Source organism: Notothenia rossii (genome assembly GCF_949606895.1).
Source record: "Notothenia rossii genome assembly, chromosome: 1".
In the NCBI taxonomy this organism is placed as follows: Eukaryota; Metazoa; Chordata; class Actinopteri; order Perciformes; family Nototheniidae; genus Notothenia; species Notothenia rossii.
In genome coordinates this window covers 63,776,949-63,798,351 of record NC_136912.1, presented here as the reverse complement: position 1 = coordinate 63,798,351, position 21,403 = coordinate 63,776,949, and the positions used below count along the sequence as shown (strand labels likewise).

The window sequence follows — 21,403 nt, the reverse complement described above, 5'->3', positions numbered from 1 at the left end:
GGAAATAAGAATCAGAAACAACCTGACATGGTTTTCACATATCTTGTAAAAAAAAAAGCTCATTAACGGAAGGAAGCTTAATCAGTCAAAAGTTATTGTCAACTTTTACAGAGGATGACTAGAAAGCATCTGACTGGAAACGTTACAAACTGGCATGGTTGGTGCGCAGGACAGGAGAGCTCTGCAGCGGGAGATTAAACCCGCCCAGAACATTGTTGGTACCCACATAAAGAGCAACAGTGATATTTGGAAGAACAGGTGCCTGCAAAGAGCCCAGAGGTTAATAAGCAGGACAATAAACTGGACTGGCCGGATTACTGTACTGCTCTATAGAAGAAAGGACCGAGCGGACTCTATCTGCTGAGGACACTGAGGTATTTTGGAGTGCGGGGAGACAGGAGAATGATGGCCAAGCTGTCATCACTGTTGGACAGCATGCCCAAGTCGGCACTGTGCAACTCCTTAAGTGACGGATGGCTGCACCCACGAGGTCTCACAGAGAGATACCCCTGGTGGACCACCACACCGGAACGGACTATAGCACACTGATGAGGAAAAACACTACTGTGAAACATTTACTGTTTTACAATGTATTTAGTTTAATGGCTGCAACTCCACTACACTCAGAACAGTCATCTCTTCAATAGTAGTGTACTAGTTTATGTGCGATATACACTTTTGTATTCATACACACTATGAATATTATCACCTGCTGCTACTTTATATGTTCTTTCACTTTTTTCACACACTTTTTGAAATGCTGCTGCTTATACAGTAACTGTTCCATGGATGTGCACTTATTTAAGGGGGCCTTTTCTGCTCATTTTCAGGTTCACATTAGCATTTAGTGCCTCTACTGTGACTTGTTTCCATGCTTTAATGTTCCAAAAGGTCTTTTCACCCTCTGTCTGAAACCAGAGCCCAGTCTGCTCTGATTGGTTAGCTGGCCAGCTCTTTTTTGATTGGTCAACAGCTAAGAGATATCCCGCCCCTTAGTCTATTAAGTATAATTTGTTGGAGTGCTAGCCAATAGAAGCACAAGTGTAACATAGCGATGTCATTATTAAATGGAAGTAAACACAGGACTCCAATGGGGCCTTTCAGGCAGGGTGGGGGGGGGGGGGGGGGGGGGGCACGTTTATCACACAGTAAAGGAAAGGGAGAAACCAAAAAAGCATTTTAGGGCTTCTTTAACATTTGCTTGCCTTTCTATTTAATATGTTCCTTTTGCTGTAACATTGTACATCCCCCGCTGTGGGACGAAAAAGGACCCCACGCTGCTGTACCACCAGACTAAGGGGAAGCTTCTTTCCAGAATTTGCATTGGCAAAAACATTTGGTATCCTTGTATTTGGTTGTGTGTTCCCTACCATGTGTTGTGAAATTGCTGAACATGTGTTCTTCATTTGCAGGGAGCCACCACACTATAAAGTCATGCCAACTTTTAGTCTTTTTTTAATTATTGGGAGATTAACACTCTTTAAGATCTCTGTAATGTTTGAACATGTTCCCACACTTTTAAATACATAGTTACAAAGTTCAGCTGACGCATTGTGCTGCCTTCAGACGCTCGGCAGGTGCACAGTCTGACTCCAACATGTCCAGACAATAACAATCATTATAAAACACATGCTCATGAAATGGAAGATTCCATGACTTCCCCCTCTTGTTAACGTTGTACCCTCTGGTCTTACTCACCCTGCCAACATCTTCAGAGGACAGATTTAACTCTTGCACAATAAAGTTTAACGTTTTCTGATAAATGTCATGTACAAGTGTGCAGTTTGGTTCATACCTGAGTCCAGGTACGTTTGTCTTTGAGTGTATAGTATTTGTACGGCAACCTACGCACCGGCCTACTCACTACTGTTGTGTTGACGTGCAAGGTCCCTTGAAAAGTGCTTTTAATTTATTCAACCAGATTGAGAGCTGTGCTAGGTATTTCAACCCTCTCCAACACAAGTCCATTATAGGAAGTGAATCCATCCACAGGGATGTGCTTTGTGTCAGTTTCTGGTAGATCCCTGACATTGTAAGATAAGACGTGACACGCTTTGTTGTAGAGCCTCTGTGTTGCCCTGGATCCCCCCCCCCCCTTCAGCAGTGGATCTCATAGGCGATCTGAGAGTCCATGAACAGGCCTGTGTGATTTAGAAATATCCCCTCAGCCTCTGATGTGATCACAGGCTCGGCTTCCCCTCCCTCCCCCGCCATCCTCCTCATGGTTCGTATGTCGCCCTCCTGCTGCTGCTGCTGCTGCTGCTTCTTGTTGAGGGCCAGAGTGGGACTCATTGTCTGGTCCTGCCCCGAGGACAGGGTGTGGCTGGAGGTGTCGGATGGGGCGGGGCAGCCAAGGTTGGTGGTGGAGACAGCTGTGGGGGGGGCAGGAGGCAGCACGGGCTTGGCCCGGTTCAGGACGTACATCTCGTGGCCGCGCTCGTCTCGGTACTCCTCCAGCTGGGCGAAGGTGGTGGGGCCGTCGGAGTAGTCGTTCACATACAGGATGCTCTCCTCCTGCAGGGTCAAAATCACACAATGTAGAAAATCTGAGGATTTTCAGGTTTATATTTGTATTTTGATGATGATTCCATGCTTTAATGGCCAAAAAGCTCTTTATTGTTCTCATACTGCCTGTGCTGCAGCACCTCTTTTCACCCTCTGTCTGAAACCAGAGCCCAGTCTGCTCTGGCTGGCTCTGCTGTGCTTGGTCAATCGCTAAAAGATGTTCCGCCCCTTAGCCTATCGCGTACAATGTGCTGGAGCACTAGCCAATAGAAGTAGAAGTGTTACAGAGTCAAAATCCCAAAGCTCCCTATGGAGGGAGTTTATACCCATCAATTTCAGTACAGACAAACACACCCACCTTCTCAGCTGCCTCAGCCTCCTTCTCTGGTTGGTGGTGGCGGCTGTAGATCATGGCGAGCAGCAGCAGGGCGGTCAGAGCCAGCAGGGAGATGCCTGCAGCGATGGCCGTCTGCGTGGCGGCCCCCAGAGCGCTGAAGGCCATGCTCCCCAGAGCGTACAGCGGCTCCCGACTCACATCTGAGCCCGCCGCTGAGCCGTGGCTCCTCAGCCGGGGCCAGGACGGAGAGTACGGCGAGGACACCTGGGACCACGAGGCCCAGATGGAGGAGGTAGACGAGGAAGAGGAAGTAGATGAGTTGATGGCCAGCTGGAAGGTCACCCTGGCCACGCCCCCTGCGTTCCAGGCTTCACATTCGTAAAAACCTGCGTGGGCCACGGTCACATTGCTGAGGAACAGCATGCCGCTGCCGGTGTCGGGGTCGAAGCGCTCGCCGGCAGTCTTCTGCAGACTGACCCTGCCTTCCTCTGACGGCTCCTCGGATCCACCCACTCCACCTCCTCCTGCTCCCAGCTCCTGGACCAGGCCTCTGGGGGAGAGCACCACCTTACCCTGGGACGCCTTCCTCCATGTCACCTGAAAGTCATGCAGTGATTAATAATCACTTTATACATAATCAGACAATCAGACTTAGTTAACAGTTAAAGCATGTAGGCCCTTTACTTAAGTGAAATACCTAATACCACAATGTAAAAAGAAGTTAAAGTAAAATACATGCATTGAAAAAAACTCCCTCTGGTGTGAGCTTTGGGATTTTAGCCTTTGCAGACCATTTACATGCACACAAACCCATGTAACACACTACAGAGAAGGGAATACCCTGAAAGCATAATAGGGCCTCTTTAAAGTATAAAGTGTGAAAGTACTTAATGCAGAAAAATCTAAACATCTCTAAATGTAGTTAAAGGTAGGGTAGGTAAGTTTGAGAAACCGGCTCGAGATACACTTTTTGTTATATTCCATGGAATGCTCTTAACATCCCGATAGCAATGAATATCTTAAGTGTTTTGAAAATAAATCCATTAAGAAAATGTCATCTGTGGAAGCCGTGGTGCTGTCAAAAGCACGACCAATCATCTGAGCCGGCCCGGCTAAAATAACTGGATGGCCTGCCTGTCAGCCTTCCATCTGGGCACAAACTTATCTCGTGCCCTCATTGGTCATGTGCGCGTTCTTGTGTGTTGGAGGAGGGGCTCTGTAAGGAAGTGGCAGATTTGTTCCGGTTGTGTATTTTCTAATTCTCGCGCACTCGAGCTGGTTTCTCCAAAATTACCTACCCCACCTTTAAGTAAAGAGTACAAAATGTTTTATTTTAATTGTCGTTGAGTAAAAGTATAAATAAGCAGGGAAAATAAATACTCAAGTTCCTCAAATGTGCACTTAAGTACAATACTTGAGGAAATGCACTTTCTGCTCTTATGTCTGTCTGACAGTGAGTTACGAGTAAGGGGTTACAAAGTCTCCTCAAAGACTCCCTACCTGAGGCCGAGGATACCCAGAGGCGTGGCAGGACACCCTGAGGCTCTCTCCCAGGCGCACAGCTAGCCTCCTGGGCTCCAGCTGCACCAGAGGGGGGATACACACCAGGCTGTTGAGGGGGACCTCCACCAGGCTGAGGTGGGAGAGACGGGGGGGCTCGGTGCACACCAGGCGCCGCTCTGCAGAGCTGAGCAGCCGCTGACCCTCCTCATCGATCCAGCTCCTCAGCCAGTGCAGAGCGCAGTCACAGCGCCACGGGTTGTCTACAGCAGAGCAGAGGACAGGGGGTCAGGGGGTCAAGGGGAGGGGGGGGGGCAGGACAGCTGCTAGTCTCTGGAGGGGGTGGGAGACATATCAGAGAACTGAAAGACGATGAGTTCATGTTCAGTGAACAAGCGTGTGTATGTATTTGATCTTCGGAAAACTGCACTGACATAGAGAAATGCATTGACTGCAAGGAGCTGTTTCCACATAGAGCCTTTTTCATGAGCACCAGCGTGTTTTTGCATTTGTTTTCAATGAGGAGAGATTGCATGCCATCGTATGCAGTTGCCTCGAGAAAAAGCACTTCACCCAGCGTCCTTCTTTCTGAGTGTTCTGCTGTTCTGGTGCTCAGAGCAACTCAACTTTTACATTTTCAGAGAAACACAGCAAGGTTTTGGCCCTGTCTTAAGAACACTAACAAGCATTAGAAGACCTAAAAGCCCACTTATTTGAGCATTTCTCTCAAGCGGAGTCTGAATGTCGCTGCCAGTGAGTGTTGAACTTTCATCTCCGTATGTGGATTGCCTTCCTTGCTCTACGGCCTGTCAGATTGAGCGGTAAAGTGTAAGAGCAAAAATCTTCCGGTTGGGGTTCAATCAAAAACAATGTCAACCCAATAAGCCCAATATACAGTATATAGCTCAGCCTTTAGTATTTTGTATATATATATATATAAAAGACTAAAGGCTGAGCTAGTCTGTTGAACAAAAGCAATAAAAGGCTGTCCAGATATTGTTTTCAAAGAAACATAAAGAAAAACATGAATTTGCTGTTCCTGTGTGTGGTGCTCACCTGTGATGCGCAGCACCTGCAGGCTGACCAGAGGTCTGAGGGTGGCGGGGCCGATGGTGTGGAGGTTATTCCTGCTCAGGTCCAGCAGAGCCAGAGAGCTGAGCCCGACCAGAGCCTGCTCCGCTAACATCTCAATGCTGTTGTGCTGCAGGTGGAGCTCCTGCAGGCGCTGCGGAGACATGGAGGAACTCTATGTATCAGCTGAGCCTCATAGTGTCATGAGCCGAGACGGGCATCTTGCATAGCTTTAAATTAAGTTCAAGTCATAACAACATAACACACGTGCCTTACCTGTAAACCACGGAAGGTGTAGTCCAGCAGGCGTGTGATGTCATTTCCTGCCAGGTAAAGAATGCGCAGATGTTCGAGTCCCTGGAACATGTCAGCTGTCACCAGGTGGACCCGGTTCCCGTTCAGAGCCAGCTCCAACAGCTGACCCTGGTTCTGGAAAGAGCCAGGCTCCACTGCTGAAATGCTGTTGTTCTGGAGGAAGAGGAACCAGACCATAATCTTTGATGCTGCTGGGTAAAATAAAACGTGTGCCTTTTCTCCTTTGCTTCTTCTGTTCCTGCCTGGACACGGATCTACTTGTTATCCCAATTGGTTAGAATAAACCCAATCACCCACAGTAAAACACTGACTGGAACTTTATTAGTTTGTTTTTTCCATCTCAGCTCCACGGAGTGTAACCCAGTGTTAGTGACAAATGAAAACAGACGCCCTGAGGCTTTCACAAATGCCTGATTGAAAAATGGAAAATGCTTTTCATTACCTGTCAATTACTATACATCAAAGTGTGTGTGTGTGTGTGTGTGTGTGTGTGTGTGTGTGTGTGTGTGTGTGTGTGTGTGTGTGTGTGTGTGTGTGTGTGTGTGTGTGTGTGTGTGTGTGTGTGTGTGTGTGTGTGTGTGTGTGTGTGTGTGTGTGTGTGTGTGTGTGTGTGTGTGTGTGTGTGTGTGTGTGTGTGTGTGTGTGTGTGTGTGTGTGTGTGTGTGTGTGTGTGTGTGTGTGTTACCTGCAGGTACAGGTAGTGCAGGTGTTTCAACAGAGTCAGGTCCTGACGACGGATCTGACCAATCACATTGTCCTGCAGGAAGATGGTCTGGAAGAGGAAGAGAGACGGAGGGAGAGTTAGGGTTTATCCTAAAACCTCATTTTGCTTCCTCATTTCCTTCATAATAATCGATGGCTTCTGAATATGTATCTTTATGTTTAGAGCTTGGTTTTGTTCAGATGTACTTTGTATTGAATGTTGTAATTCAGAAGAAGACAAATGTGAGCAGAAGATGTATTAGACTTATTCATTGTATTCATATATCTACTTTACTGAGCTGTTTGACATTCCGTTTCGATTTCTGGGAAAGTGATCAAGGAGAGATAAGTTGAGAATGTTCCAAAGAATTAAGACTTGATGGTGAACTGTGTGTGGATGTAACGCAGCAGTAGCGTCCTCCCTGAGAGGGTGCAGCTACCTGTGTGGAGGGGGCGACGTGTTTGGGGATGTCCCTCAGGCTGGTGGAGCCACACTCCACTGTGAGGCTGTAGCAGCGGCAGCTCACAGGACAGGAAGGAGACGCTCCACCCAGAGTGTGGAGGGAGAGGAGCAGCACGCAGAGAGGAAGCAGAGGGAACACCGCCATCACTTCCACAGAGGGGGGGAGGGGGGGTGGGGCTTGAGAGAACACAGGTCAGCTTTACATGGAGTCAAATCAAATATTTAGCATAAGTTGAATTTACTACTGAGAGACAAACTCTAACAACAGATCTGCTACTACACGTTAGTTGGATGTTTTGTGTTTGAATCCTAAGGCTCCAGTAGGCGTTTACTATTGTCCTCTATGGGAGGGCCTTACACTGGAGTTTGATGAGACATATAATGTTGATTTGATATTGCCAAATAATAAAATTCACTATCTGTGTTATCTGTGTTTAATCTTGGTTCAAAGCTGATATTTTTTTATTACTTGATGTCAGCTGATACTAAACAAGAAATAAAGATATGGTTGAGCTCATTTAGAAATTCACTTTAAAAAAAAGCTGATTTTGGATTTAGGGGATACAAAAAGGCAAGTTGTTGTTGTTTTGTTTTGTTGACTGTATGTTAATGAGTTTGTTTTGCAGAGTACATGTATAGACGAACTAAGTCAATAAAGAAAAAGTAAAGAAAAGAGAAACCTGAATGTTAGTTTATTTTGATGTCAAATATTCGTTCCATCACAATCAACCTACAATTTGTATACACATACAATACAGGTGTATGCATAACATGTCAACGTTCTTTATCTAGCATGTGTCCATGCTAATATTATGGATAATGGACAGTATAGATGTATTATTATAACTCAACAGTATCAGTGGGCTACAGAGACCCAGTGCTATCCTTCTACAGCCTGCTCAAATGACCGAGCTGTCTCCCTTGATGAAAACCTCTCGTGGTAAGTGTTTCTGCTTTGTGTTGCACATTGTAGCTTTTAGAAAAAGGCTGTTTGTCTCGTTTCATACAGAGGCATCCAGCTTTCCTGCACAGTCCCTTTTCAGAAGTATGGAAGGGCATCTGTGTGCAATTATCTCGAGGATATTACAGAATGAAAAAGACATATGTCACAATATGCTAATGATAATGGGCTCAGTAATATTAAAAAAAGTGATGAGATCTAGCAGGAATGAAAGAATTGGAAGCAACCTTTTAAAAGCACACACCTAGGTTCAAACAGACTTGAATGGACTTCTAGCCACTGAACCTGGATCAGCTCATGTCAGGTATACAACACAGCAGCATGGAGTCCATATTGTGAAAAGCTACCTTATATTTCCTATCCTTTTCCCTCAAAGGGGGTTTGAATAAATACGTTCAGACGTCTATTATATAGGGTTTCAGTAAAAACAAGAAGACACACAAACCTGCAGGAAGTGTGTGTCTAACCTGTCTGATCATCTGACTGGGCTCTGGTTTTAGACAGAGGGTGAAAAGAGGTGCTGCGGCACAGGCAGTATGAGAAAAATAAAGAGCTTTTTGAACATTAAAGCATGGAAACATGTCCATACAATTATGAAACCTGACAATAAGCAGAATAGGGCCCCTTCAATGTGTTATCTTGCCTGTACAAAAAGACTCTGGAAACCCTCAATAATACAAATCCAGATGTGTTTGTGCCACAGTAACGCTGCTGTGTGATTTGAGAAAACACTTGACTGACTGAAAGAATGAATCCTATCAAGTGAAGTGTGTGGTAACAGCAGCTCTACAGGGATTAAACACTCGTTGTGACACGGCTGCAGATTAAAGCTCTTTTGGATATGCGTCTCTGTCTGTGAATGACTGTTGCCATAGGAACCATGAGGCAAGAGGCATTGACGATGGATACAAGCATCCATCATCAAGACCTTCCTCTGTTCTAATGGAGAAACATGTCTCTATCAAATCAGGTTTTAGGGATACTATTCAGTTGAGTTCCCTTACTTCTAATATCTGACTTCAACTGACGTGCAGCTGTCAATCATAACAGGATATACAAATAAAACAGGATGCTAGTTCAAAAAATCCCTTACAAAAAAGCCATCCAGGAAATAAATAAATGAAAATAAAACAGAAATATATATTTGATGTTATACTAAGCCACTAGAAATATAAAACGTGTATATCTTGAATACAAAGGCAGCCTAATTATATGAAGAAGTTTGCATGAGAAAGTAAGAAAGGGAAATGTATGTATTTATTCATTAGTTCTTCATTCATACTTTTCTTATTGTATCATCAATTTACTTGCATGTTCAAGAAGCCCTGTTTAGCTCATTTCCAGGTTCATATTTGTATTGTGTGCCTCTACTGTAACATGTCTTTTCACCCTCTGTCTGAAACCAGAGCCCAGTCTGCTCCGATTGGTTAGCTCGCCGGCTCTGTTGTGATTGGTCAACCACATAGAGAAGTCCCACCACAATCACGTACAATGTGTTGGAGCGCTAGTCAATAGAAGCGTGAGTGTTAAATAATGATGTCACTTTGTCGCAGAAGTAAGCAAATGACTCTAATGGCAGCGTTTCAGGCAGGGGGGGGGGAGTGTGTGGGTAAAAACTATAACACAAATGATATTTTGCCCCTGATGTATGGAAGTAGGATAACAAATGATAAGCACCTCCCAATACAATATAGTTCAGTACAACCCAACCATTCAAAAATAAGCTCATGATTTATTACATTTACACCTTCACCTTTCCAACAGAAATTAATATTCCAAACTCTGAAATGGTTTGGCAAGGCTGTATGAGAATGTGCACATACCCTATCAATTAGCAATTGAGTGTTAAATGTGGTTTCAATGTATTTGAATTTAAAATACAATGAAGCAATGATGACACATATTGTTTATATTCTTGCCAATCTATTTTGAATAAATTATAATTATAAATTGTATACAATATAGCCAGGCTCGGTGTTAAGCACAGCAGACAGTGAGTGACAGATGGACTGACAGCAGCCAACAATGGAGCCATGTGTCTCCTGCTCTGTGAGACACAATGTCCACTGTGCTGCAGGCCACATCACACAACAGTAGGAAAACAAATGTGATCAAGCCTGCAGCAGCCTCAGGAGCAGACGTGTTGCTGTTGTTGTTGTTTCATACCTGCTTTATGGAGGATGGAGGACACTCCCAAAGTGATGCCTGCCCGGCTGCACGACGCCTTCTAAATCTTCTAACCCAGGCTAAATATTCCCGATGATTCCATCTATCTGTTGAAGAGGAGCCAGGCACCTGGAGGCAGAACAGCGGCTGAAGGATGTTTCCTCACTGTGACGAGCAGCGCGGGCCCGTCGCATCCTAAGAACAGAAGAACCGCTGGAGGAAGAAGGACAGCAGAACATCAAGGATGGGTGATGGGGGGCGTGAAAGAACCACAGGTCGGTGGGCAGGCAGGCCGCTGATCTGCACGCCGACAGTACCGCGCTGTGAGACGGATAAGGTGTCTCAGTTAAATCTCACATCCAGCTGTCTCCTCTCCCCCTCTCATCCGACCCGTGCACACCGACACTCAGAGGACCACAGTCAAGCTAGAGTCCCGCCAGCAGCAGCAACAAGAATAACACTTCCGCCACATATATTTTCATAATAAAAGCGGTATTACCAAAACAAAGTATAATAAATGTATATCTGCACGAAATATCCATACAACATACAAACACAAGATGATACAAATAAATAAACAAATATATAATATATGTCATCCCAAAAATGCATGTTCCTCATAAATATGGCACCATTTGAAAGGTAAATAAACAGGCTTTCCAACGGTATAAGATGTATAACCAAGAAGCATTGTTACAACAAAGAAATAACAAATGATGCTTACATTAGTGGATTGTTTTCAATATGTCACTTTTTGGTTTAATTGTCGTCTACTCTAAAACATGACATTTTGCATCTCATGCTGGCTGGAAAAATGACAACAAAATATTTTGATACAACTTTCCTCTATATATTTTTATTTTACTATTACTCTTAAAAATATGTGTTGTGTGTTTTATTTTAAGTCAAATTGGTGAGTTAAACACTTTTATTCTGAAAAACAATCTCCCGGATGTACATGCCTTTTTAGCGGAAGTTGCAGTAAGCGTGCGGCAGCAACAGCAGCGGTGTGTCTCAGGCGGGTGTAGCTGTTTCTAAAAACTACTCTCGACTGTGGAGGTAAGTTACGTTACGTTACATATTATTTGTGAATTATTTGTTGTATAGCTACTTACTATACAATGTTTATGTGAAGTTTACCTAACTCATGAAGCTAACAGTTAGCTTCTGTCCGGTCAGCCTTTTATGACACAACTGATTTTGCCTGAAACGTGGCTGGCAGCCCATATGTTATGTCAGCCGGGGAGACACCAGCAGATACCTCCATACATTCTGTCTATATGGACAGTCCATATAGACAGTATATGGCAGACATACAGTAAGTGCAGCCAGACATAGGGACCTCTCCCATTGAGCAACAACCAATTTATTGGTATGTACAGTATTTTATTTCAGTGATATTTAAAGAATCGATGCACTAAGCGGCTTAGTTCTAAATGAACAGAGGTGAAAGAAGTACTCAGACGTTGTACTTAAGAGAGAATAGATATATTTTGTATGTTTATTTAATCAGCACATCACAATTATTACAATTTAATAAGTGGCGAAAAGAAGAATAAGCGGCTAAATGAACTTCTTTCCTTTCCATCAGAAACCCTGTGTGGCAGTATGACCAGTGTGGAGACGGTGACCGCAGTAGGTCAGGTTCTGGTGGACCCAGCAGTGGGCCTGACCCGCCGCTTCAGAGCCTTATTCACCCTGAGGAACCTGGGAGGTACCACATGTCCACCAAACATACAAACACCCATGAACATGTTAAGTAGTCGAAGAGAAGAAATTGCATTAACAATTAAAAACTTTAGCACGAATAACAGCGAGACAAGTTCCCACAGATGCTTTTAGGTCAAACAGCCTTTGAAATTGCTGAGGGAAACATTATTACTTTGTTTCCCTGAGGGGAAGTCAGAGAGAACCGTGTGTTTCGCCCTGCCTATTGACTGGAACATTAGAGCAACATCATTATAGCCTTAGCACGCACACATCTACCCACCATTACCTTTCATAAATTTGTTCAAATACACATAAAATACATGAGAGTATTATGAGATGCCAATACCTGCTCTCACACAAAAAATGATCACACTACTAAATGAATAGAAAATAAAATAGGATCTCTTTAACTTTTCAAATAAATAAAATGACCCAGGAACCCAAAACACAAACATGACACACACATACATTTTATTGTTCTATATAATCCTGCTCCCATGTATAGCTTGTGTCCCCTTTCATGTTATGTTGTGCCAACAGATAGGTTAATATATAAATTATGTGTATGAATGACTGTAAAACACTATCAAAAGTGTTTAGGATGGGCACTTCAAATTAGTAGCGTGTGTAACGTCTGGTCCTGTGTGTCAGGTGCTGAGGCTGTGCAGTGGATCAGTAAGGCCTTCAGTGATGAGTCAGCCCTGCTGAAGCACGAGCTGGCGTACTGCCTGGGACAGATGCAGGACACGAGCGCCATCCCCTCCCTCACTGCAGTACTCAAAGACACAAAGCAGGATCCCATGGTCAGGCATGAAGCAGGTAAACACACACGGACACTACAATTACACACACAAATGTGCACTTTACTACAGTACTAAGCTCAGGGCTCGAGCTTAAGGACGTCCCGTCGTCCCGGGGCCGAAAAAAATAGTGTCGGGGAGGATAAAAAATTATTTTGGGACCAATTTGGGACGAGAGATGAACAACGATGAAAATGAAACTGACTGCACGTTTTGTGTAGCACACAGTTATTAAACCTCCTTGTCAACATAATCGCGTGTGCAGCGCCATTTATCTATTATATGGCTCTTGAGTGTGTGTATTTCGCGGGTTGAGTGATGTACAATGACAACGGCATCCCGTGGAGGAATTCTGAAATGTTTTAGCGTTACATCACAAAAACGCACAGCAGAACCAGACCCTGGAGCCCCGGCCTCTTTATTTACTTACTCCTCTTCATCCCCTATGGGTAATAATAAGGCTGAGATGAGAACCCTCCATCGTATTTAGTCCTTAGCAAAATGCTGCGCCTCTCCCCATGTAGGGGTGGGTACCGAGCCCCGGTATCAATCAATCAATGTTTATTTATATAGCCCAATATCACAAATGTTACATTTGTCTCAGTGGACTTCACAATTTGTACAGAATATCAGTATGACAATACGACACCCTCTGTCCTTAGACCCTCACATCGTACAAGGAAAAACTTCCGGAGAAAACCCACAGTTTAAAGGGAAAAATGGGAGAAACCTCAGGGAGAGCAACAGAGGAGGGATCCCTCTCCCAGGACGGACAGACGTGCAATAGATGCCGTGTGTAAATTGAAAAGATAATACATTTGCAACATAGGTAGACCAAATGTTTGGAAAAGCATGTGTGTATAATAGGAAGATGAATCCATGAGGATATCCATCCAGGACTTATGATCCAGGACCACAGCCACGACTCAAGATCCAGGAATCGCGATCCATGACACAGGACCGCAGGATCATCCATGACTCCGGATCCCGGCGTATATAGACACCAAAAAGAACGAAATTTGGGGAAGCTGGGTTAATCGGAACATGAGAGTACACAGGTATAGACAGAGAGAAGGAAGAAGTAAGATGTCCCCCGACAAACTAAGCTTATATCAGCAAAACTAGGGGCTGAATCTAATCAGCCCTAACTATACGCTTGATCAAAAAGGAAGGTCTTAAGCGCACTCTTAAAAACGGATAGGGTGTCTGCCGCCCGAACACAAACTGGAAGCTGATTCCACAAAAGTGGAGCTTGATAAGAAAAGGCTCTGGCTCCCATTGTACTTTTAGAGACTCTAGGAACAACCAACAACCCTGCATTCTTGGAACGCAATGCCCTAGTAGGACAGTAGGGTATAATGAGTTCTTTAAGGTAAGATGGCGCCTGCCCATTAAGGGCTTTGTAGGCGAGAAGAAGAATTTTAAATTCTATCCTGTGTTCTATAGGGAGCCAGTGTAAGGCAGCCAGAACAGGAGTAATGTGGTCCCTTTTCCTAACTCTGGTTAGTACACGAGCTGCAGCATTTTGAATCAGCTGAAGCGACTTGACTGACTTCTTGGTACACCCTGATAATAAGGAGTTACAATAATCCAGCCTTGAAGTAACAAATGCATGGACTAGTTTCTCTGCATCGTTTTGAGGCAAGATATGCCTGATTTTTGCAATGTTACGTAGATGGAAGTAGGCGGTCCTTGAAATTGATTTTATGTGGGTGTTAAAGGATAAATCCTGATCAAATATAACACCAAGATTCCTTACAGTCTCACTGGAGGCCAAATTAATGCCATCCATAGTTAATATATCTTTAGATAATTCGGTATTAAACGGTCCCCGGGCCAGAATTATTAAAGACAGTGGTAACGTTAAGCTCCGAAGTTAGCTGACTTTTTGTCGGTACTGGAGACATTTAAAATATATATGTCATATGTATTATTGCTACATAAACATTATATGGCAGTTTTAGTTTCGCCAACTCCGTTTCTAATATGCAATAAGACTACAACATGCGCCTATGATCTATTTTCGAGCTTTCTAATCCAGACGAGATCTCTCTCTCCCGTATGTGTGCGAGGGGGCGGGGCAGTTTGTAGAGGTCTCCTGACTGTTACAGACTGTCATCCTGGTAAGTGGTTACTCTGGGTTCTGTCTTCAGGACAGAGTGTTGGATTTTTTTGTTAATTGGATGGGACTTGATTGGATTCAATATTAGACTAATTTTCTCGTTTGTGTGTTTGTTTAAATATATTTAGCCTTTGTTTATGTGATTGACTGATTTACTCAAATAAAAAGTTGATGAATTATCATCTAATGATTTGTATGATGTTTTATTTATGTTAAAGCTCACTTTGAATGATTCTAGCTAATGATAATGTAGAAAAACTAATATTTTAAATGTCGGGACGGTCCACATTAATTTCGGGACGGCTTAGATTGTATTTCGGGACAGTTCCGGGAGGATGGTGAAAAAAGTTAGTCGAGAGCCCTGACTAAGCTGCGTCTTCAACCTAAAATAACTTCACGGAAACAAGACAAACAGCCTTTTCAGCAACAGAAAGATGATCACAGTATGAAGAAAATAATACACGTATTTGCTGTTAGTAATGGACATAATACAACTGCCTGAGCTGCTGCATTAGAACTCTGTGTGTCTGTCTGTCCCTAGGAGAGGCTCTGGGGGCGATTGGTGATCTTGTGGTTCTGGACTTGCTGAAAGAGTACAGTCAGGATCCCGTCATAGAGGTAAGAGCAACTCAGGTATCCTGTTACTAGCAAGGCACTGCTATCAGGCGAATAAATACTAAAAACACTAGATGATTTCCCTAATTTTAGGGTCACAATTAAATATCCATTGGAAGACAAGAATCAAGGCTGTTTCATTGCTGGAGTTATTTAAATTATATGATATTTCATTTAATGTGAGCTAAACAAGGAATTCATTCACTCTAATCCTCCATTTCCCTGTGTGTTGCTTGAGTTTCTTGTCCCTGAAACAGTACACAAATGTCAATCAAAGCTAATGTATGAAGGAATAAGAGTGAGTCTTATTGTAAATGTAGGTAGCAGAGACGTGTCAGCTGGCTGTGCGTCGTCTGGAATGGCTGCAGACCAGAGGAGAAAAGCAGCTGGACAATGGGAGCACAGATGAGAACCCCTACTGCTCTGTGGACCCCGCCCCCCCGGCAGAGAGGAAGAGTGTGTCAGAGCTGCGCATCGCCCTGTTGGATGAGACTCTGCCACTCTTTGAACGCTACCGTGCCATGTTCGCACTGCGTAACCTTGGCAACAAGGAGGCTGTGCTGGCACTGGGAGACGGTAGGAAACGATACTACCACTTCCTGTTTAATCTACGCATCAATGTTTATAACATAGCTGTTTTAGTCATTTAATAATATGTAGTTTCTCTGCAGTGTTTGTCTCGCCTGACTGACTTTTTCTTTTTTTAACTCTTTTTATTTCCAGATTTGACAAAAAATAGAATACAAACAGTACTGTAGCAATGAATAAGTACATCAGTAGCAAATACACTTTAGGACAAAAGTGAATACATTTGCATACAATATATCAAAGTAACACACGTAGGGTGCATAACCCTCAAGTGAAGCTCGAAGGAAACAGAAAAAAGTAAATACAACTACAAAGAAACTATTAAAATAAAAACCGAACAATTTTAAAACACGGCTACAACCAATGGGTCACAAGTAGGATATCAGGCAATATTATGGTAGCATCACTGTTTTCCTTAACCAAAATATATTATAAAGTTATCACCCTTTTTTTGAGGTATGTGTCCAGGGCTGAACGATTAATCGATTTTAAATCGAGATCGCAATTTGAAATGAGGCAATTATCAAATCGCAAAGCCTGCGAAAATTGTTTTAGGTTTTTTTTGTTCTTCTTGTGTGTCAGTCATCCACACCAATCAGAAGTGCTGTGCTCCACATGTACCAGCCATTGTTAACCAATCAGAAGTGGCCCATGTTAGTAGGTAGGGCTGCACGATATTGAAAAAAACTGGCATTGCGATATTCTTTTCCCCTGCGATATATATTGCGTTTTCTTTAACTATATTTAACCGGATGAAGGATTTTAGTCACGGACGTCTGGATCTTAACTGGTTGACTCATCATACCTTAAGTCATGATCTAACATGTCATGATCCTGCATGTTGCTTACCCTCAAATAAGGGGGTTCATCTGTGAATGAAGAAGAGTGGTGTCTAGAAGGGATCCAAGAGATTAAACGTATTACATTAAACTATAGGAAGCTTCATTGTCACATTAGGGAATTCACATACGTGACCAAATAGGTCATTTAACTTTTTATTCCACAATTAAAACCTTTTTTGTGCAAATAGCAGCAAAGTAGTGGACATCTTTTAAACAACATTATAAAAATAAAATTAAGAACAGCTATACACCAGCTCCTTTATGCCGTTTTGAACCTTTCTCATATGGTGTAACACCGGCAAAGGCATCTGAAATAGTTGTTTGCTGTGCATGCAGACTCAGAGCCAGTGTTGGGTAACGCGTTACAGTAACGTAACTACTTTTTCCGGGTAAAAAGTAGTGTAACGCGCTACTACGGAAAATTTGGTAACGTAACGTAGTTTCTTCTTCAATTCGCCGGAACGTTACTTTTCCCAGGGACGAGTGACAGTGTGACACACTGCCTACTCAGCTGCGTGCTTACGCAGGCACAAGCTCTCATTCCACACTGTACGTGATAGAGGCTGGCCGCTGGTGGTGGCATGAAGACTGAAAAGCAGTGATGGCAAGCGAGAAGCAGGCGCAGCCAACGCTAACATTCGAGGGATGGAGGTATTCCCATTACTTCGAACTTGTTGAAACTAAGGGGAAAAATGTGAGTGTACGTTGTGCCCTGGCCAGAAACTTTTGTCCACTGCCGTTAACTCAACTGCCAACCTCACCAAGCATTTGAAAGGAAAACATGCTAGCATGAAGCTAGTAGCTCAAGATCCCCGGGGAAATGATGATATTATCATACCGTGAAGAAGGGCCAGCATATTCAGTGAACATAGCCTTTTAATTCGGAGGCCAGTCCTGCTTTAAGTTGTTCTTGATTTTATTTTGGCTAAAGTGTCTTTGCTTCCAAGCTGTATTATGCCATTTTATTTTATTTACACAAGCCATTGATATGAAGACATTTTGAAGTTATTATTTTTGTGTTGGATTTACATGAGGCATGTTTTATTTTGAGACACATGAGCCATTTTGAGGTTTTCATCATGTTGTTCCTAAGGAGCCTATTGTTATGATTTGCACTAGCTTTGCACCTATTTTGGGGCTAGCCTGTTTAATGATTATGATTTTATATTGATATTGTTTGATATTATTGTTTAGTGGTGGTGTTGACGCTTATAGCCCAATGTTTTGTTAAGTGCTATGTGGCATTTTTTTTAATAATAAAGAGCACAAAATAAATATCTGTTATGTCCTCCATAGTAGAACTTTATGTAAGCCTAAACATTTAGGAACAGAGATGGGGTTCTGCCCAAAGTCGAGCAACATAAAAGTAACGAGTAACGTAAAAAGTTACTTTCCTTGGAGGGTAACTAAGTAAAGTAAGGGATTACTTTTTTAAAGAAGTAACGAGTAACGAGCAAACGCTACTTTTTAAAAGTAACTTCCCCAACACTGCTCAGAGCCTACATGTCACTCCACTCAAGTACCCCTGACATGAGAGCCGCACAAGTTTTCCTTTTGTAGCAAGCAGCAAAATAATTGTAACATGACGTGTTTGAGTTAATTTACCAACTTAATATCGAACGCCCTAAAAAAAAAAAGAAAAATCGCACGTACCTCCGATGTGAATATCGCGCATATCACGGTTATCTCCATGACACGGTATATCGTTCAGCCCTAATAGTAGGTGATAAACAGATGGATCCAATCACCTGCCAAGTATTTTTGAAATTCTTTTCCAAATGGCTTCCAATGGAGCTTTCCTAGATGGTTTGGTGAAACAAACCGTCTGAGTCAGGTTAGTAATGCTCCATCACATGTTTTACATCTATTACAGGGTGAATCTTAAACTGAAGCTTGACTTTAAAGCAACCCAACGGAAGTTTCATGTAAGTTTAGTTTTTCACTCGTAGCTCGGGCTGCGGGGGTGCTAGAGACAGGAGCACGTTGATACGACCTTGCTAGCTGGAGATATGGCCGCATTTTACAATAAACGTCCGTTGGTTCGCTTAAAAACAAATATTGGAAATGTAATCGCAATCGCAATATTTGTCAGAAAAATTGCAATTAGATTATTTCCCCAAATCGTGCAGCCCTGTCCCATTTTTCCAGAGGGCATCACCTTTGTCTTTTTCCAGTCTTAAACTAACAGTCATACTTCATAATTATGACTACCCATTGGTCGATAGTGAGAGACTGCTTACAGATCCACCGCCTTGTTATGGCCTTTTTTATTAGCTGTCGTAAAGATTAAAAAAATATATTGTTCAGGTTTTGGTAACCCCATATTCCCCAGGTAAAAGGAGACACCGGTGACATTTATATCATAACTTAGAACTGCTCTGATTGTTAACTGGACTTATAACTGGACTTTTCTTCACACACTAGATTTTACATTCACATTTAATTGATATGCTTTTCCTTGCAAACATTTTATTTAAACATCCCATAAGGGTTTAAGAACTCGGCAGCCCCAGAATATGTGTGTATGATCTGCCTTACAGTGGCCCCATCCTCTCCAGCAGTAACCTTTACTTTGAACGTCTCTGTGTCCAGGCCTGCAGTGCTCCAGCGCTTTGTTCCGTCATGAGATCGGCTATGTGCTGGGTCAGATGCAGCACCCGGCGGCGGTCCCGGCCCTGCGTGCGGCTCTGGAGCGCTCCGGGGAGAGCCCCATGGTCCGTCACGAGGCGGCAGAGGCTCTCGGCTCCATCGGCAAAGAGGAGTGTCTGGCCGTGCTGCAGCAGTTCCGTGGTGACGGAGAACGTGTGGTGAAGGAGAGCTGCGAGGTGGCTCTGGATATGCTGGAGTATGAAAACAGTGGGCAGTTCCAGTATGCAGATGAACTGGTCAGGTTACAGGGTTAAAAGTTCTATGTAACTTAAAAAATGCTTTAACTGAAATTGCTTATTTAACATGTTAATGCTGTCTGTACTAGAGTGGTGCAGTGATGATGTGATTTCTGTTGGCTGAGGTCGAAGTTAGCTAGGGCTACCTTAAGGGAGACATTTTTGGATTTGGGAATATTACAGAAAATAAGATCAGTTGCACACACACATATATGATACTTACACATTTTGTTCAGCAGGATAATCTCCACACTTTACACAACTTTGACGTGTTTTGAAGTGTAATTGCGAACTACAGAAACAAAGAAACTAACATTATATATCAGGGGCTCATGACTATCCACAAACCCTGGTAAGCTAAAGGCGGCCAATGTTAGCATGATGATGTTAACTTATATCATTTAGTTGCTTGTTAGCAACTGCAGATTTTTGATGACACGTAGAAGCTTCAGAGGTTCAACAGTTGAATACTTACTGACGTATTTTATGTTAGATTAAACACTGAAGCTTGTATTTACTGCTGGCCTTGTTTCAGGCATCTAATCAAAAACACATGCAAAACACCTCTGACTTTTAGATGAGTGAACTGGAAGTGGTATAATGCCGACTCATTTCCGGGTTTTTGGACTCATTACTGCACCACTCTATTGTATTGCCTTGTACAGCAGAGTCGGCTGGACATCTCAGGGCTGCATCAATAAAACAATAGGATCCTGTGGGAGGAAGCTTTACAGTACAAAGTATGGAACTGTTAAAACCCACAGAGAGCATCCAGAGTTGGTGCTGTCACTTTGAGCTATGTATGGTAACGATGAGGAGAGTGCACTCTTTGTTTCCCCCCCTTCAAGATGCCACAGCATACATGTCCGCACTATCATTTGCACCTCCACTTTGCTCATATTGTTTTATCTGGGAGCTTTTTGTGATCAGTATGGACTGCATGTGTAAGTGTGGACATTGGTTCTGACCCAGGCCTCCTGTCAGTGCATTCTGCTTGGATTATTTATCACAAGACAGCAAATCTATCCTCTTTCTACGGTGGATTTGCAGTTTGTTGGGAAGTACACATCCCTCATTGCAGGGAAACATCATCCCAAACTGGAATCTGCTCCAGAGACTAATGGTGAAACATTTGAGTGAAACCTAAATCTCTCATGGTTGCTTGGTTACTAAATAGCTGTAGAAAGCAGGTTTGGATTTTTGACTCAATCCAAGTGTGTAATGTATGTCAAATAAACACGATGCTTTATACATGTATTTATAGTCCTGTGAATGTATCTCTTCAGCCTATAGAGTTCTCTGAGCACAAAGGTATATGGGTATTTGTATGTGTTCTTATGTGATCTGTAAATGTATGCCTTTTTTTACCTGGACTGACTGATTATATTGTCCAAGTTTTTCTATGATTAGAGACACTTTAAAGAAAACACCTGATACAGGGTGGATTTACAGGTTGGGACTATAGACTGTACATGTTGGGAGTCGGGACATGTATTTATCTTGCATGATCCACTTTAATTCACTTCAATTTGCATCAATCAATTTAAGTAACATCATGGTGTCAAGCTTATGGTTCTCCATTCTTAATATACAAACTAATCTGTTCTTTACGTTGAATTCACATAATGAAATGAAAACCGGAAATGGTCAAATAAATCCCTTCAGCTGAATTTATTTTTAATAACCTATTATGACTTAACCATACAAATGTATAGAGATACAAACTTCAATTTCGTGTAATGTTTTTATTTTATATTTTATTTATATTGTTTCTTTTTATTTTGCAGGCATAGCGACGCCTTTTTTTTAAAATATATATTT

At 42.8% G+C, this 21,403-nt stretch overlaps 2 protein-coding genes across 3 annotated transcripts; one reads left to right on the top strand and one right to left on the bottom strand.

Annotated features, from left to right (window-relative positions):
* Positions 1-43: 43 nt before the first annotated feature.
* On the bottom strand, positions 44-10,455 carry LOC307021115 (leucine-rich repeat-containing protein 24-like). 2 transcript variants are annotated; one of them, XM_079652940.1, is made up of 8 exons: positions 10,021-10,455; positions 6,871-7,070; positions 6,414-6,500; positions 5,690-5,881; positions 5,399-5,567; positions 4,343-4,605; positions 2,864-3,439; positions 44-2,514 (listed from the first exon to the last, which is right to left on the bottom strand). In XM_079652940.1, the coding sequence occupies exons 2-8, from the start codon at positions 7,036-7,038 to the stop codon at positions 2,098-2,100; spliced, it is 1,872 nt and encodes a 623-aa protein (XP_079509066.1). In that variant the 5' UTR covers positions 7,039-7,070; positions 10,021-10,455; the 3' UTR covers positions 44-2,097. The 2 variants fall into 2 exon arrangements, with proteins under 2 accessions (XP_079509066.1, XP_079509067.1); XM_079652941.1 differs by lacking the exon at positions 10,021-10,455 and having other exon boundaries at positions 6,871-9,790.
* Positions 10,456-10,967: 512 nt separating this feature from the next.
* On the top strand, positions 10,968-20,839 carry dohh (deoxyhypusine hydroxylase/monooxygenase). Its single transcript, XM_079693613.1, has 6 exons — positions 10,968-11,079; positions 11,612-11,734; positions 12,382-12,549; positions 15,194-15,270; positions 15,588-15,843; positions 19,290-20,839. Exons 2-6 carry the CDS (start codon positions 11,629-11,631, stop codon positions 19,598-19,600), a joined length of 918 nt encoding a protein of 305 aa, XP_079549739.1. The 5' UTR covers positions 10,968-11,079; positions 11,612-11,628; the 3' UTR covers positions 19,601-20,839.
* The last annotated feature ends 564 nt before the right edge of the window (positions 20,840-21,403 follow it).

Excerpts from the sequence above, each read along its gene's own strand:
- dohh (XM_079693613.1), top strand. The coding sequence starts at position 11,629 with ATGACCAGTGTGGAGACGGTGACCGCAGTAGGTCAGGTTCTGGTGGAC. Across the intron at positions 15,271-15,587 it reads GTCAGGATCCCGTCATAGAG|GTAGCAGAGACGTGTCAGCT; the intron begins GTAAGAGCAACT and ends TTGTAAATGTAG. Across the intron at positions 15,844-19,289 it reads TGTGCTGGCACTGGGAGACG|GCCTGCAGTGCTCCAGCGCT; the intron begins GTAGGAAACGAT and ends CTCTGTGTCCAG.
- LOC307021115 (XM_079652940.1), bottom strand. The coding sequence starts at position 7,038 with ATGGCGGTGTTCCCTCTGCTTCCTCTCTGCGTGCTGCTCCTCTCCCTC. Across the intron at positions 6,501-6,870 it reads ACGTCGCCCCCTCCACACAG|ACCATCTTCCTGCAGGACAA; the intron begins GTAGCTGCACCC and ends TTCCTCTTCCAG. Across the intron at positions 5,882-6,413 it reads TGCACTACCTGTACCTGCAG|AACAACAGCATTTCAGCAGT; the intron begins GTAACACACACA and ends CTCTTCCTCCAG.